Source organism: Anopheles coustani, chromosome 2 (genome assembly GCF_943734705.1).
Source record: "Anopheles coustani chromosome 2, idAnoCousDA_361_x.2, whole genome shotgun sequence".
Taxonomy (NCBI): domain Eukaryota; kingdom Metazoa; phylum Arthropoda; class Insecta; order Diptera; family Culicidae; genus Anopheles; species Anopheles coustani.
Window position 1 is genome coordinate 71,891,995 of NC_071289.1, and position 14,739 is coordinate 71,906,733.

Genomic DNA, 14,739 nt, shown 5'->3' on the forward strand with positions numbered 1-14,739 from the left:
CCCATCTGTGTGTCTGCGTGTCACTTAAATCAGCTGATGCGTGTAGGAAGCCGGTCGCATTTTGTAAGGTTGCCTTATATGCACCGCCGTGCCGTTGCACGCCTCCAGCCAGTGAGCGATTATTTTTGCATGATAATTAAGCATCGCGTGGTTTACGCGAACGCACGCCAAGGGTGTGGATAACGATCGACGATCGATAGGGTTGGTCGCAGTGGCTGTTCCTAGTTTTAAATATATACATTATTCGACCTGATGTGTCCAATGCTTTGGAATTTCCGTACTTAAACAAGGTAAAATGGCTACAATGTGTTTGCTATGAATTATAAATTAAATTTCACCTGAAACAAACAAATGATGATGATTTTCCAGTATTAGTCGAAACCTTGTGACTTTTTCGACATTTTCCAGTTTTTTTGACACTATATTGTTTTGAAGCAAAAATGTTGTGTTCTTATTCACGGTGCCTTTTCGTTTTACATTTGAACGTTGCTATTTTTCCTACGATTTTTACAACAATTCGTGCCCTCTCTTTTAAAATGAACACCTCGGCTTGTCAAACAAAAATTTAAAGCAACCAGAAATGTTTTCACTGAAAGTTCTAGAGTAATTTGTGAGAAAAAGAGAATTTTCCGTTAATTTATCTTGCAATTTCCCTGCATAATTGATGTTCAAACGCGGGGCGTCTGAACCACGTTAGAAATCTTAACCTTGCGACATTCTTGGGAGAATATCCACCATAAACATTCCTTCCCGAACATACTCAACACTTGCCCTTCTTAATAAGGAACCAACTCGTATCGGTGGAGTGTAATTAGAGTACGCAGTTTTCCTTCTCTTGCGAATAGTGGTACCTTACAGTTACTCGCAAGCGCAGCGAACATACATCTCTTTGGCAGCCATTTTTTCTTCCTTCTTTCTGTGTTGCAATTCCTATCGCGGCGAGGAAAAACTACCGTTCAGTGGTAGTTGTGCCAGGGATTGACGTTGTCAACACCGACCGACGACCACACCGTCTGTCCTTTCACCCCCCCCCCCCCCCCCCCCCCTCGTCTTTTGTAAGCCGGCCCGTATCAAGTTGCACACGTGTATGGGTGCCTTTCCGCACGGGTATTATCGGCAATTTGCTGACGTTTATGGGATGTAATCGATGCCGCTTTCCACTGGTTTGGGGCGAGGAGGCTACTTTGTTGTCCCCGGGAAGACCCGGGACGTCGAGCTGCGGGATGGAGAACGCCAGGGGGGGGTCCGTTTCGTTACGGGAGGCACCGGATCGATGATGGATGAGACGCTGATGAGTGTGACCTGGAAGGATTCCCATGGTGGGCTATCGATCGGAAAAATGACACCAGCAATGAATAGCTACCGTAAAGCTTTGTTCCAGAGAGAAGTGTCCACCTCGTCTCATCGTTTGGTTCTTGTTCTCGCGGTCTTCAGCTTCTTGTGGGCAGATTCGCGATTAAAAATGCTTTAGTTTTTGGAACCCATCGGAACTCATTCAGGTGATAAAAAACAGAAGCACAAATAGTATTTTCTTCACTTATTTAAACGATTACACATTGTTCATTTACCTATTTACCGCCAGTTCTTTTGTGTTGTGTAACATTAAACAACTAATCCATCGGTAATTTCTGCGGATAAAGGCTCTTTACGAGATTAGTGCGGTCATTTGTTGACGTAAATCAACCCAAATGCTGCGGATGGCCTCGGTAAGAACACTCAGGAACACATTGAGGGTAATGGACGCGAAGAAAAAAAATGCATTTGCGTAACCTTCACCCTTGGGCGTGAAGTGGAGAAACCCATAAACATTTTTACCACCTCATGAGTTTGGATGAATGTGTGTTTATTTTGTTTTTTTTGTGGATAAAATTCTTCTACATTAAATTGCAACAATTGTCCCACTTTTTTTTCTACAACCCTATTAGTTACTTATTCATAATAGATTCCTGCTCGACATGGCCACAAATGTAATGCGTCGTCAATTGCCTCACGCAATTATTTTACTCGAGCTCCAAAATGGGTTCAAATTGTTATCAAAATTACACAATTCAAGCGTCTGCATGTAAGAGCATACGTTAACGGTTGGGCATCTCGTCGATTCGGTACAAAATGTAGTTCACTCGTGTGCTCGACCACGGTTATGGAAACACGATCGGCAAGATCTGCGTCCGCGAGATGATGAGGCATTGGAATTAATATGTCTACATTCAGGTTTTCCGCTCCCTTCCCCATTGTTGTCTTTTGCATTTGATCTCATTTCGAGCTCAAATTTTGATAGTGGAACGATTTTTTCCAGCCACACTTTTCCATCCACAACGTCACCGTATGATGTTTCCCGACACCGACCGTGTTCGCTCGTAAGCTGTTGATGCAACTCAATTGCAGGTCGAGTTTTTCAACCCGCCAGCGGTCGATTGCATCCCGGTGTGCATCCCACCCGGCGCACGAGCAAACGTCGGCAAGCTTTTGGAGTTGCCGTTTGGCCCCGACAGCGACCCCTCTGAACCTCGCCCATTGAACTTCTCACCCCCGGGGGCCAAACCCCCCCCTGGAGAGGGCTAATTTCAACCCCACCCCTTCCAGCCTTCGTGCCGGACCGGGGCAAACCGGTAGTGAAGCAACCGTTTTTCTCACGGACAAACTGGGGTGGCGTGTGCGCCAAGATGCAGGCCAGGGAGTGCACCGGCAAAGGGCAAGGTAAATATTTGCCCAGGAAATCTGGCTATGCTCCGGAAACCGGATGGAAGCCATCGGAGCTGCAAGCCGCTTGCATGCAAGGGGAGGCATGAACCCGTGCGAGCATTCATTGCACATCTTCGATGCATTGCATCGCAAAAGACATTTTCTCGCCGCCGGCACTTAAAGCTGTGTTTGTGCGAAGGGGAAAGTGAAAGCACACGGGATCGAAATGCTTCTTTCAAAGTGGCAGATCAAACTTGAATTGAAGAACTGGTTTGCTGTTTGTTTACGTTCACTATCATTGCTTTTATCGACTTCATTCTTGATATTCAACATTGAAAACGATTCCTCTTCGTTCTTAAAATAATGTTTAAGAGTAATTGCAAATCTACAATTTTTTTTTACCACAAAACAATAAAATTTTATTTTATGTTTACTTGTTCTGTTGATAGGTTTTGATTCTTTTGTTTGAATCTATTGTACCTTCCACATATTTTACATTATCGAAACAGACACGATTGTTGCTTCGGGTCGGGAAAAGGCTTCTTGTGCGTGTTTCGCTACGCACCGGTTTGGAGCTTGCGTAAAAGGTGTACTTTTCGCCTTCTCACCACCCTCCGTCACCCCTCCCAAGTGCGTTCCCTTTTGCACCCCACCAAAACCGGATGGCTCGATTTTCGATTACTTCCTTCTATCGGCGCGGGTTGCCGGGGGTTTTTCCCGTGGATGCTGATGGTGAAATGGTCGATTGTTTGCTGCCTCATTGTAGGCCTCCCGACCGACGGGAGGGACCGGAGGGAGAGCCGTTTACCCTTCCCGTGTAGGCCACCCTCCCAAAACATGCCCATGGATGAAGGCGGTGGTAAAAGAAACATCACGCACAGCGTTTCAGCATCTTGTATCAGGAAATTAGCAATCATTATAATTCAACATTTGAATGGTTGAATATTGTGGAACGCGATGGACGAGATGTGTTCACGGTGCGAACTGCGTGGGCGAGCGATACCGATTTAACACCATTACACACATACAGACCCGCCCAAATTGTGCCTAATTTCAAGTATTTCGTTGTAGATTTCGAGCCCAAACCGAGGAAAATGATGGAAAAGTTGTATCATTTGGTGCGGTGTTGTTCAAATTATTATTACATTTTTATTATTCATTGATGAAACGCGAGAAGGAAACTGTGTACGATGGAGATACGATTTTCTTACGAAATTTCATCTAACGATCTTATTGTTCAAATCACTTACCTCGTAAACAAGCATGAGATCACATGTGCTCATTGACTTCCGGAAAATCCTGCAAATGATGTCGTATAGAAGTGCGAATATGAAAAATACTGCCACGAACAAAACAATAAGTGATAAATAGATAAAGTCTATCATGTGTCTAATATTATTTTACTTTTCTCTAAGACGATCAGGTTTCTCGAAAACGTGTTTTTGTGATATTGCACAATACCGGCGCCACGACGATACCGTGTTGTAATTGTGTTGAAACGATTTCTCCAAACTTTTTTTCTAAAAGGCAGTGGTTCTTAACCTTATGCAAAACATGTGATTTTTGCAAAATACATTGGGGCTAAATGTTACTAAATGTTTAGTACTAAATTTGTTGATGAGTCTTGTTAAAACAGCAAAGGAACTTGATGAAGAATATGGGAATTCAATAAAAAAAATATTTTGAATGTTCTAGGCATTTCTTAAAGTGATCTAAAATACATGATTTTTCACCTTGTATTTCATTTATTTAAATTCTTTTAAAAGCATTCAATTTGTTATTTTTCAAAACAGTAAGAGCAGCAGACTTGAAATCAAAATCAATGAATCAGCTGTTGGTGCGATGGATCACATTGCGATACTGGAATTAATTCATCTCAAATAGATGATCATACGTGCTCCAAAGCATGTGGCAAAAATTAAAGATAAATAAAGTCATTTACTAAACGCCATTTTCAACTGTTCAATGAGGAGAGTATGCAAACAAGAGGTTGGAAAGCAGACGGAGCTGCGTATGAGAGTATACGTCACAGAGAGAGTGAGGAAATGTACGCATGGAAACGGGTACGCAGACAGCAAGCGAACTGCCAAGCACCGGGGCATCAAGTGAAACTGCCATTTACATGACTTTTGCCGTGCGTTTGTTTGCAATGGAAATAATTTATTGCTCCGTGCCCGATATCAAAACAGGAAGCAGCTCCGGGGCTCGCGCTGCAGATGAAGGATTTATGGGAATCGGTGGGAACGATGGGTGGGATTACGAGGGCAGTGCGGGAAAGTGGTGCGGATGCTGTGCATCACTAAAACCTGAAACCTGATCAATTATCCCCGTCGGTCGCTGAAGGGCTCGCGCCAACGCCACCGGGGCGACTTCTTCATTCCGGGCGCGTCGTTGGTGGGGAGGGGGAAAAAGAAACCAACAAAAATAGTTGTACCAACATGCAGAGCATTTTTCCGACCTTTTTTTTCTCTTCGCAAAAAGAATCCACCGAAGCCGAGCGAAGAACAACAGGAAGTGAAAGGAAAACGCACGTCAATTCTTGCAATTCTCAGATTTGAGTAGGTTTTTGCCTCTTTCTGCTTACCTTTACCACCCTTTGCACCCTCGTCTCCGTCGCTCCCGAGCAAGATCGACTTCCTTTTTGTGGAAGCTTTCCACCGCGTACGAGTGAAAGTACTTTGGCTACCGCATTTTCGACTGCATTTGCACCGCATGGAAACGATCGCGCGGGATGCACTACTGCTCATTCCATTTCGTCGCCGTCATCGTTGATGTTTGCTTTCCTCTTCTGAACAGAAGCTCTGAAAAGCAGTTTGTGGTATTGTAGGGAGGAAATTTCGGAAAAGTTGGCTTGTTTAACTCAGTCCATTTGGTTGCTTTTTATCTCTTCATACAGATCTGGCAAATCGTTAGTTAAGTGTGTCACATTTTTAAGGTTAACTGAACATTAAAAAATAAGAAATTCTCCATTACCTTCATGATTATTCAAAGTAAACAATCAATAACATTGATACTTAAAACCGTCCACGTATTTGTAATTCAAATCGCAATTAATATAACGAGTAGTTTCCACCAATTAAACCGTTTTTCCTCTTGTAGCCCAATAAACAAATATGAGGTTCCTAACTTCCCGATTGGCCATCTCTGCCATACCACGCTGCGTTCCTTCGAGCCGAACAAACGGCGCGTAGATTGTTCCGCTAAAATTGCCTATACTTGCAGATCGGCGCATCGTATCGGATGGTTCGAATCGCCAGCATTCAGCTGTCACCAGCGCCGGCCGCATAATGTGCTCCGTGGTGTTCTCCGCAGTGGCTTATGGTGCAACGGAGTTCGCAGCTCCCAGCGCTCGCGGATTGCAGCGGCCAACGGTTCAGCGGCGGCCAGCCGTGTTTTGCGTGTGATACTATCAACCGTGGTGTGTGTGTGTTTTTTTTGTGCATGTGATTTCGTTGATTGTGCATCGCTCGCGTGGAATCGGGAAGGGGTTTCGATTTTTCCACTGGGAAGCACCCGGTCAATGGACGGCCGGTTGATTGCAGCAAACATTGCGTGACCGCAAGAAGGTCCTGTGTGTTTTTCGCCGCCGGCTGCGTTAAAAAAAACGCGGAAATTGCGAAAATCTGTTCACCTCGTCGTGTGGGTGACCGGCGGAAACAAAAGGAGTCGGATAGGAAAACCCAAATAGGAACGAAACACGCTGCCACGGCGACAGAATGGAACCGGACGAGCTGATGACGGTTCGGGTGCAGTACCTCGTGGACAGCGATCCCTTCAACAGTCTGTCGATGTACCCGATCCCGTCCCGGGCGCCGGTCTTCTCGTTCGCCAGCGCCGTCCCCCTGGCCACGCAGCTCGGGGCACTGCTTCGACATCTGGGCGCACCGCAGCGGGTAAGCAAGAGCGACGACCGAACATGGAAAACCATGTCCAAGCGGTGTTGTGGTAGTTTAGCCAGAAGGTGGTGGAACTTAACTTGGTGCTGGATTGTAGAAGTTAAAAATAAAAATTTAGATGTACTTGATGTTTGAAAATATCCTATAGTCAAATCTTAATATGTGAAAATTTACTTGTCTATTCTTTTAATGATCCTTATTACTCAGTAATAAACCAAAACATGCGTTGAATAATCGTACACTAGAAAATCAACAGTGCTGATAGGGGGGATATCGTATTAGAATACGACATATACACCATTGAAAACAGTTTTTATAGTACATATCATATTCATTCTCAGATGAGCTTGTTTGCATAACATTAGAATCCTAACAGAGAAAAATATTAAATTATTCGAAATTAAGAAATTTTAATGTATTTTCTTCCTAGCACACTATTTTTTTGCGAAGTTGAAAATAATTGTGATTCGATCTATTTTTGCTCTAAACTGAGCTAGTGATATACGTGGGGGGACCCAAAAGTAACGGGAATCGGGTTGTAGGGAGAAGAGGGGAAAAAGGGGATCGGGTACAATATTTTTTTTAGAAAGCTTAACATGTTCTTGATCAGTATGCAAAGTTTAGTTTCTGTAAGTGCATCCGCTAGTCTTTGAGAATTTTTTAAGAGTAACGGTTTTATTGTTTTCGGCGATTTTGTGAGATGGGCAAGTGAAACTGAGGTCAACCTCGTTCTGGGCTCCCCACAGCTTCAAAAGCGGACGAAAATGTTTCAAAAATCAACAATCCTATTCAGCATTTGTGTATCCAGGATAGAGGATAAACTAAAAAATCCACCAGGCAGATTTGAAGATGTTGAGGGAAAAAAGCTGGAAGAAAACGACGGATCCGTGGCGAGACATGGTTCTTCCACGGAACTGAGACCACGACAACGCACCTGCCCACAAAGCGCTGTCCGTGTGGCAGTTTTTGACCGAAAATGGCATGATACCGATTTTTCCATCCTGGAGGAACACATTCTGAACAAGGTTGTTGATTTTTGAAACATTTTGAAAAAAAGCTGAAAGCTTTTGAAGCTGTGGGGAGCCCAGAACGAGGTTGACCTCAGTTTCACTTGCCCATCTCACAAAATCGCGGAAAACAATAAAACCGTTACACTTAAAAAATTCTCAAAGACTAGCGGATGCACTTACAGAAACTAAACTTTGCATACTGATCAAGAACATGTTAAGCTTTTTAAAAAAAATATTGTACCCGATCCCCTTTTTCCCCTCTTCTCCCTATAACCCGATTCCCGTTACTTTTGGGTCCCCCCACGTATGGAGAATCGCATCGGAAAACCGCTTCGTCACAGATTAATCAATTCTAAAAAGTTGATGGAGTTGAAATATAAAAAAAAATTACGAGGTTCTAGATTTAGTACTAAAGCGGTCAAGAGCTTTGTATTCTAGTGTTCGAAAGCACAACCATTATTTTCACTGACCAAATCATAACTTTAGTGATCAACTGATTGTGTATGCATTTTTGACCCCTGTAGACCATTTTAGTCATTTCTGAACTCATTTGAGGCTTAAAATCAACGCAAATGCTTATCAAATATTCAATATTTTAATGGCACAAACTTTCCCATTATCAGTAACTTTCTCAAGCTTCTTAGCCTCTGGAAAAAACTGCTTCGGATTAAAAAGATGCAAAGGAAACAAAATTGCATAAAAAACTATTTCATTCTTTTGATTCACTTTTGTTGTAACAGCAAAAATGAAGTATATTATAGAAAACCCAATTCGATGGAGAAAGTGTCATTATTTGTACAATTGAATATAGACTTATGATTTGATTATTAATTCTCTTATAGTAGTTTTTTTTTAAGTTCATTCAAATTTCTCTTGTACAATTCCAATTTTTGTTGGGATGCTCAAGTTATTGGCTAGCGGCATAAAAAGTATAAAAAAAACTCTGGCTACACACACACTGCAATGGAATTTGTAATAATTTCAAATTGTGTTTCGCTAATGCCCCGATCGGGCCATTGCGCCCGTTCGCTCGCCGGCAAATTAAATTAATACAGTTAGATAATATCACGCAGGCATATCGGCTGACCGACCGGGCTCGTAATAACGCTCGCCATTGTGGCCGACCCATTTTCGGCACGATTGCCATAAAAATTGAACGATCGTAGCTGGACCGCTCGATCGAGCCGGAAAGCCCGCCGGGTTTGCCCATGTTCCGGGCGGCCGAAGAAGCGCCAACGAGACAAGCTCGAGCCGGCTCGGTTTCAGTTAATCTGTTCACGTACGAAAACGTTAGAAACGTTACTCGGACTCGGTCACGTTTTGTGGTTGTTGCGCCGTGTGCTGGGAGGATGGAGCCGATGTTGCGTTTCGATTTCCGGTTTCCCGGGCCCCCGCTCGGGGTCAAGCTTTCCAAACCGATCGCAGCCCGAGAAGCGGCTCGCGATGTACGTGGCCTTTTTCCCCCTCGGAGAAGAAATTGCGAAGTTTCCTATCCGTTTTCGGGTGGCGTGTCGGGCGTTAATTTGCCAAAACAATAACAATAAATTGCACTGGCTAGTCTGGTCCCCGGTTCACTCTTCGCTTTTGTTTCTCCCCCTCCCCCTGTGGAAATCGTGGTCCGCCCAAGGGCAGCCGCCTTGACGCCACCGCTACCAACTCGGGGGGCCCCGTTCTCCGTTTCGGGCGCGGAAAAGCGAAACATGCGATGCACATGTTACACCCCAATCGGTTCCGCCGTTGATTGGTAAATTTGTCGCGAATATTGTCACTAATGGATTGTTTTTATTTTCCCTCCTTTCTTCGACGATCATTAAAGACCGTGATGTTGGTTCGCGTGCCGAAATTTAGGCGGTGAGCGGCGGCAAAAGCTGGCGCCAGCTCTGGTCAAAAGCTGTGACTTCCTCAACGAATCATTTGTGGCTTTCACGGTATACCGTCTTATAACGCTTGCTCGAGGTGTTAATGGCGATATTGTCGTTGCCCGAGCGATACATTCGCAGGAAATTAGAATGTAAAAAGCACTCAAAGGAATTATGTTGCTTGTTTTTCGTGATTCAATACCTGCGTTTGTTGCGTGTTAAACATTTTTACACCGTCTGAACAACATCTTTCTTTTAACTTTGTTACAAGATAATCTGAACAAAGTTATTAAAAGTGGTTGCCAGCAAATGTATTATGGCACATTTCTTTGACCTGAAACATGGATGAAACAAATTTTACATTTGCTGTTCCAGACGTCTTAAATGTAATATTAATATTCACCTTAAAATATTTTAAATTAGCCAAAACAATTAAAATTTAGAGCGCTCTGGATTATTATAGTCTTCTACCACAAGATTTTATAACATTTTGGTTCATGGTAATGCAAACAAACAAGTCAAATTTATCAACATGATCATGTTATTCGTTTCTACGTCCATTTTAAGCCGTTCCATAAATGGTGAAAAACGTCTTTCGATTTTATTCTTTATCTTTGTTTTTATAATATAAACCACATAAAAATCATGACTATAAACACTTAAATCTGATTATTAATCAACACAATGTGTATTTCATCGAAATTCAAACCTAAGCAAAATGTGTTAATCTGTTTTGTATCTTAAAACTGCCATCGTGAAATGTTGATCAAAGAAGGATTAGATTGGTGATAATATTCATAACGAATCCTAAACCCGTCTTTCATTCGCACTAAACCAGCTGCGATCTTCTTTGAATGGCTTTTAATTGGAGTAACCAAACATTTCGTGCGAGATTTGGCCGCGTTTTCCAACTTTGGAAATAGATGCATCTGTACGGTTTTTCCATCGCTCCTTCTCTCCGGCTGCTGTCCCTTCCTTCTCTCCTATTTAGCACATTTGTCATTGCGAAGTCTCGCCATCCAAGATGGTACCCATTTAATGTCCTATTGAAATTCAAATGAGGCTCGCCTCTATCGCCGGCGGGCGATCAGCGATGCGGCGGCAAAGATTCTGGCGCCTCGCCGGTTACCTCATTTTCCGCTTTGCCATTGTTGCGCGAACTAGCCGGCGCGCCGGAAAATCTGGCCACCGCCGTGGCCTACATTCGCTGCGCACGATCCCATCGATCAGCATCGGCGTGTAAAGATGCGAACCGAAACCGATCGAAGCTGTTGTAAGTCGTTCCAAAACGAAAACGCGAAGCGGAACCACCGAACGGTCGACGCTTGATTTTTTTTGTTTGGTTAGTGGGCAGATCTAATCGCTAGAAGAGGTTGGTCACCAAAAGTGATCGGTACTGCACCACACTCGGCGAGCTGTCAGATGGAATTGCCAATGGACACACGCGCACTCGACCTCCTTGACCACGTTTTTCGCGAAAACTTTTTTTCGGCCTTTCGGGCGGATGGATGGATGACCGTTTGTTGTTTTCTACTTGGTTTTACTAGCGGGTGTCAAATGCTAAACGAAACCCACCCGAAAGTAACGGAAGGCTGCGCAAGCCCAAGTGAACGGAAGTGCGGCTTTCGCAGGTCGAGCAGCGGTAACATGAACATGCGTTCGTCGCGTCATTTTGGAGTATGCAAATGACCGCTGTGTCCGCGCCCGTTACATAAAAGAAGGAATCGAAGAAAACCGGCCATCCATCAGCGACAAATCGCGAAAGCAGAGAGGGCCCCGGCCCCATTGCAGCGGGCCAATCGATTTAAAGTGAGTGCGAAATGCTGTTTCGATTTGGCCGTCGCGTGGCCCATTGTTAAGTATTGGACAATTTACACCCTCGACAGCGGGTGACAGCTGGGACGGCATCGTTGGTTAATGGATTTTTTACGGTCAGTAAAAGTGAAACCGTTTACTGAGTCGCTTTATTAGCGGATGTGGTCGGTTAGGCAGCGCGAAACGGCAAGCGGGAGGCTTTGCTGCCTTTGTTTTCCAATGCCGAAACATTTGTCAAGCTGCACTCTTTTCTCTTTGTTATGTCTTTGATGATTCAGTTTTGTTTATTCATTTTACGTTGTGGGGCTTTTTTTCTAAATTTGATGGTTGATGTTTTTTTCTCAAGTAGGAAAACACTTACCCACTTTTTTCATGAAATTTGATTAACAATTTTTGTTTTTGTAAAATATTGTTTATTTATAGTGTTTGAAGCGTGGTTTTACTATTAGGAACACCGAAAATTCATCACTTTTGGTACGGTCATTGTTACTGTCCTCTTATAGGGACAAGGCACACGCGAGAACATCAAGATCAATCACTCGATCGTTGTTTCCAACGATGTGGAACAATCATTTCAAATATAACAAGAATCGAATTTTTATATTATACACAACGTGAAATTTTTTAAATAATATTTGTTTATTAAAAAGGACGTTTTTGAAAATATAGGCGTAAGAGATGGAATAGGATCTTACTTATGAATTTTGTAACTATTTTGGGATTTGAAAAAAATTCTTTTTGGTATTCAAATTTCTGTAGCGATTTCTGTTACTTGCTCATTAAATTATTTAAGATTAGAACTAGTTTGGCATTACGTTTAAAAAACTTAACCAATTTTACATACGGAAAATAGCTTTAAAAAAATCGACTGATCATGGCGAATGTGCAGTTATATTCAAAACTATTTTTGTGACTCTCTGCGTTCGCGTTTTTCATAATTTTGTAATTTAGTTCATAAGTCATAGACAACCAATGTCCGATGGACCTAATAAATAATAATCATAATAATACTAATAATAATAATAATAATAATAATAATAATAAAACTCTAAAATGAGTTATCATTAAAACGAATCAAATTTGAAAAATAAACAAAACAAAGCAACATTTTACGAAGCGATCTTAAAGCTTGGAAAAACAAGAACGTAAACAAAAAATGAAGTTTAATCAAATACAGTTGTAGGCAAATTAAAAAGATACAGCTGGTTAGTATGCATTACATGGGTATTGTATGGATTTTTATGTCTTACCAAGGGACGTGTGTTCGTTTATATTAAAACGACAATCAACCTGGTACTTCTTCACGCGAATCAAATACAACCCCCATCTATAAACCTTACCCATCCTTCCTTTCTCGCGCTTTTCCTTTATTCAGGAGTTGAAATGAAACTTTCACCGTCGTGCAATGTTTTGACACTTTTCTTTGTCCACCCGCAACGCCACGACGTGCCTTATGGCGCCCGGAGCTCCGGGGAATGTTCCATCCGGATTCATTACATGACCACGATCGCTTTCCATCCTTCCGGAAGGGGCCATCTTGGTAGACCGAATGGCGCGAGTCAATCACGACATTCGTGGTCCCCGGGATGGTTTCTCCCCATCGACCTCCTTCCCCGGGTGCAGTTGGCAGATGTTCGGTTCTCGTGTTCCCAGCCAAGACAGCCCGGGTGAACAAACGATCGTTCACTCGCCGCATCTATTACCGCACCCCATTACGCGAATCGATCCCGTCGGGGGCTTTTCCGTGGCGGTAATTCTGCCGGGAGGCGAGGGCTTACCGGAGGGCTCTCTGGCCGGTTTGGGTGGGCTTCCAAGCTGCCGAGTTCAACGTGCACCCGCGGTGTTGGAGGTCTGCTGCAAATCATAATAATGACTCAGTTATGTGGTGCGCCCGAATGTGCGGGAGTTCATATGCTCTTCATCTTCCCACTTGGATTCCACGAAGGGTTACGGTCCGAAGGAAGGGGGAAGTGGGCGCCAACGGTTGCATATAATTAATGGCACCTCGAACGAAATCGAAAGCTCGTCCGGCGCCGATGCGTGTAAGCCTAGCTTTCGATCTTACCGCAGCGAGCGAACCAGAACGTGGTCGTGGCGTCGCAACAAGCTCCAGCAACGATTATGTACCTTCTCCAGCAACACGCTCGAAGATAGATCAAAGACTAAGATCGCGTCTCGGATTGAGTTGTACGGGCAACATAACACGTTCGTAACACGTGTGTATGGAAGCGCTGTGTGTGGGCGGAACAGCAAATGATTCACTCCATTGATGTTGAATGCTCGAATGTGGATTATTTCGTAAGATACTGTTTAGAAGCTGAAGGGTGGCGCTTTTGCTAAGAGATAATTAACTTGAAATGCACGACTTCATTATTCCTAATTTATCTTGCACTTCAAAAAGGCAATGTTGCTCGCAAGTCGCCTGAAAAATATGAGTGCGGCACGTCAATAAATTAAATGGCACTCAGGTAAGGTAAGCCGGTCGTAATCGGGATAAAGTGAGCAGGGTTGTTAATTTGCGTTCTCCTTCGAAAAGTTCATTAGGTGTAAAAATGCCATCCAGAATGAGAATCATATTTTACTCTACGGAAAATGAGAACAAAAGGCTGCGAAAAATTACGAAACAAACCGGAGTGGGGGCAAATTTCAAGGTTCCCTTACGAGGTGGTATTCTGCGTTGACTCAAATTTCCATCCACGAAGGAAGAGTATATTTTTAACTCGCTGTCAGAACATGATAAATTGTTTTATCACACACATCCTGGGTGGAAGCTGGCTCGTCCAATGGGAAAGATAGATAGAAGATAGCGGGGAATTATAGACCAAAAAAGGGACGCACCGAGCAAGGTTTGCGAAAGTGCAGTACAACCCCGAACCAGCTGCAGCTCCGAAAATGATCCAGTTGCAGCAGTGGAAGATTTATGAGTTGCATCCTTCGCAATGCACATGTCCTCTGTGTTCGCCGTAGAAAGGCCAGTGTTTTCCATTTTAATTTTTTCATCCAATTTAATGTTTTTTTCCATTTTAGCATACAGTTTGTTGTTTTTCGGACCCGAGGTTTCATGTTCATTTTTAAAAAAATGAAAACCGACCGAAAAATGAGCAGTGACCGTTAAATTTAATAATAAATTCTCATTTCAAGCCGCCAGCTTTTTGCGGTCAGTTTTCCCCCGTTCGCGGTGATTATTCGTAACCAAATTGGAAAAGCGTTGGTTAGCGGTTCCAGGTGGTTCCGTAACGCGCCCACAATGGTTGGAGAAACGGTGACCGGAGTCGCATAATATCGTCAATGCGTTGGCCGGTTTGTTGTTTTAAAACGAACTTTAAGGTAAAACTAAAACGTTCAATTTTCTATCCGAAGCTCTTTAATGGGATAATATTTCGATGGTGCATCTGGCTGGGCGAACTACTAAAGGAAACCCCTTTTTTCTGTAAGATTCATTAAAAATGCATCGTGTCGATGCGTTAAAACTTAACA

At 43.2% G+C, this 14,739-nt stretch overlaps 1 protein-coding gene across 1 annotated transcript in view; it reads left to right on the top strand.

Moving 5' to 3' along the window:
- The first annotated feature begins 129 nt into the window (after positions 1-129).
- The window catches only part of LOC131264953 (FH1/FH2 domain-containing protein 1-like), a 46,446-nt gene continuing 31,836 nt past the window's right edge, over positions 130-14,739 (top strand). Inside the window, exons 1-2 of the mRNA XM_058267215.1 lie at positions 130-140; positions 6,398-6,575. Coding sequence (XP_058123198.1) covers positions 130-140; positions 6,398-6,575 — 189 coding nt within the window. The remainder of the gene's footprint in view (positions 141-6,397; positions 6,576-14,739) is intronic.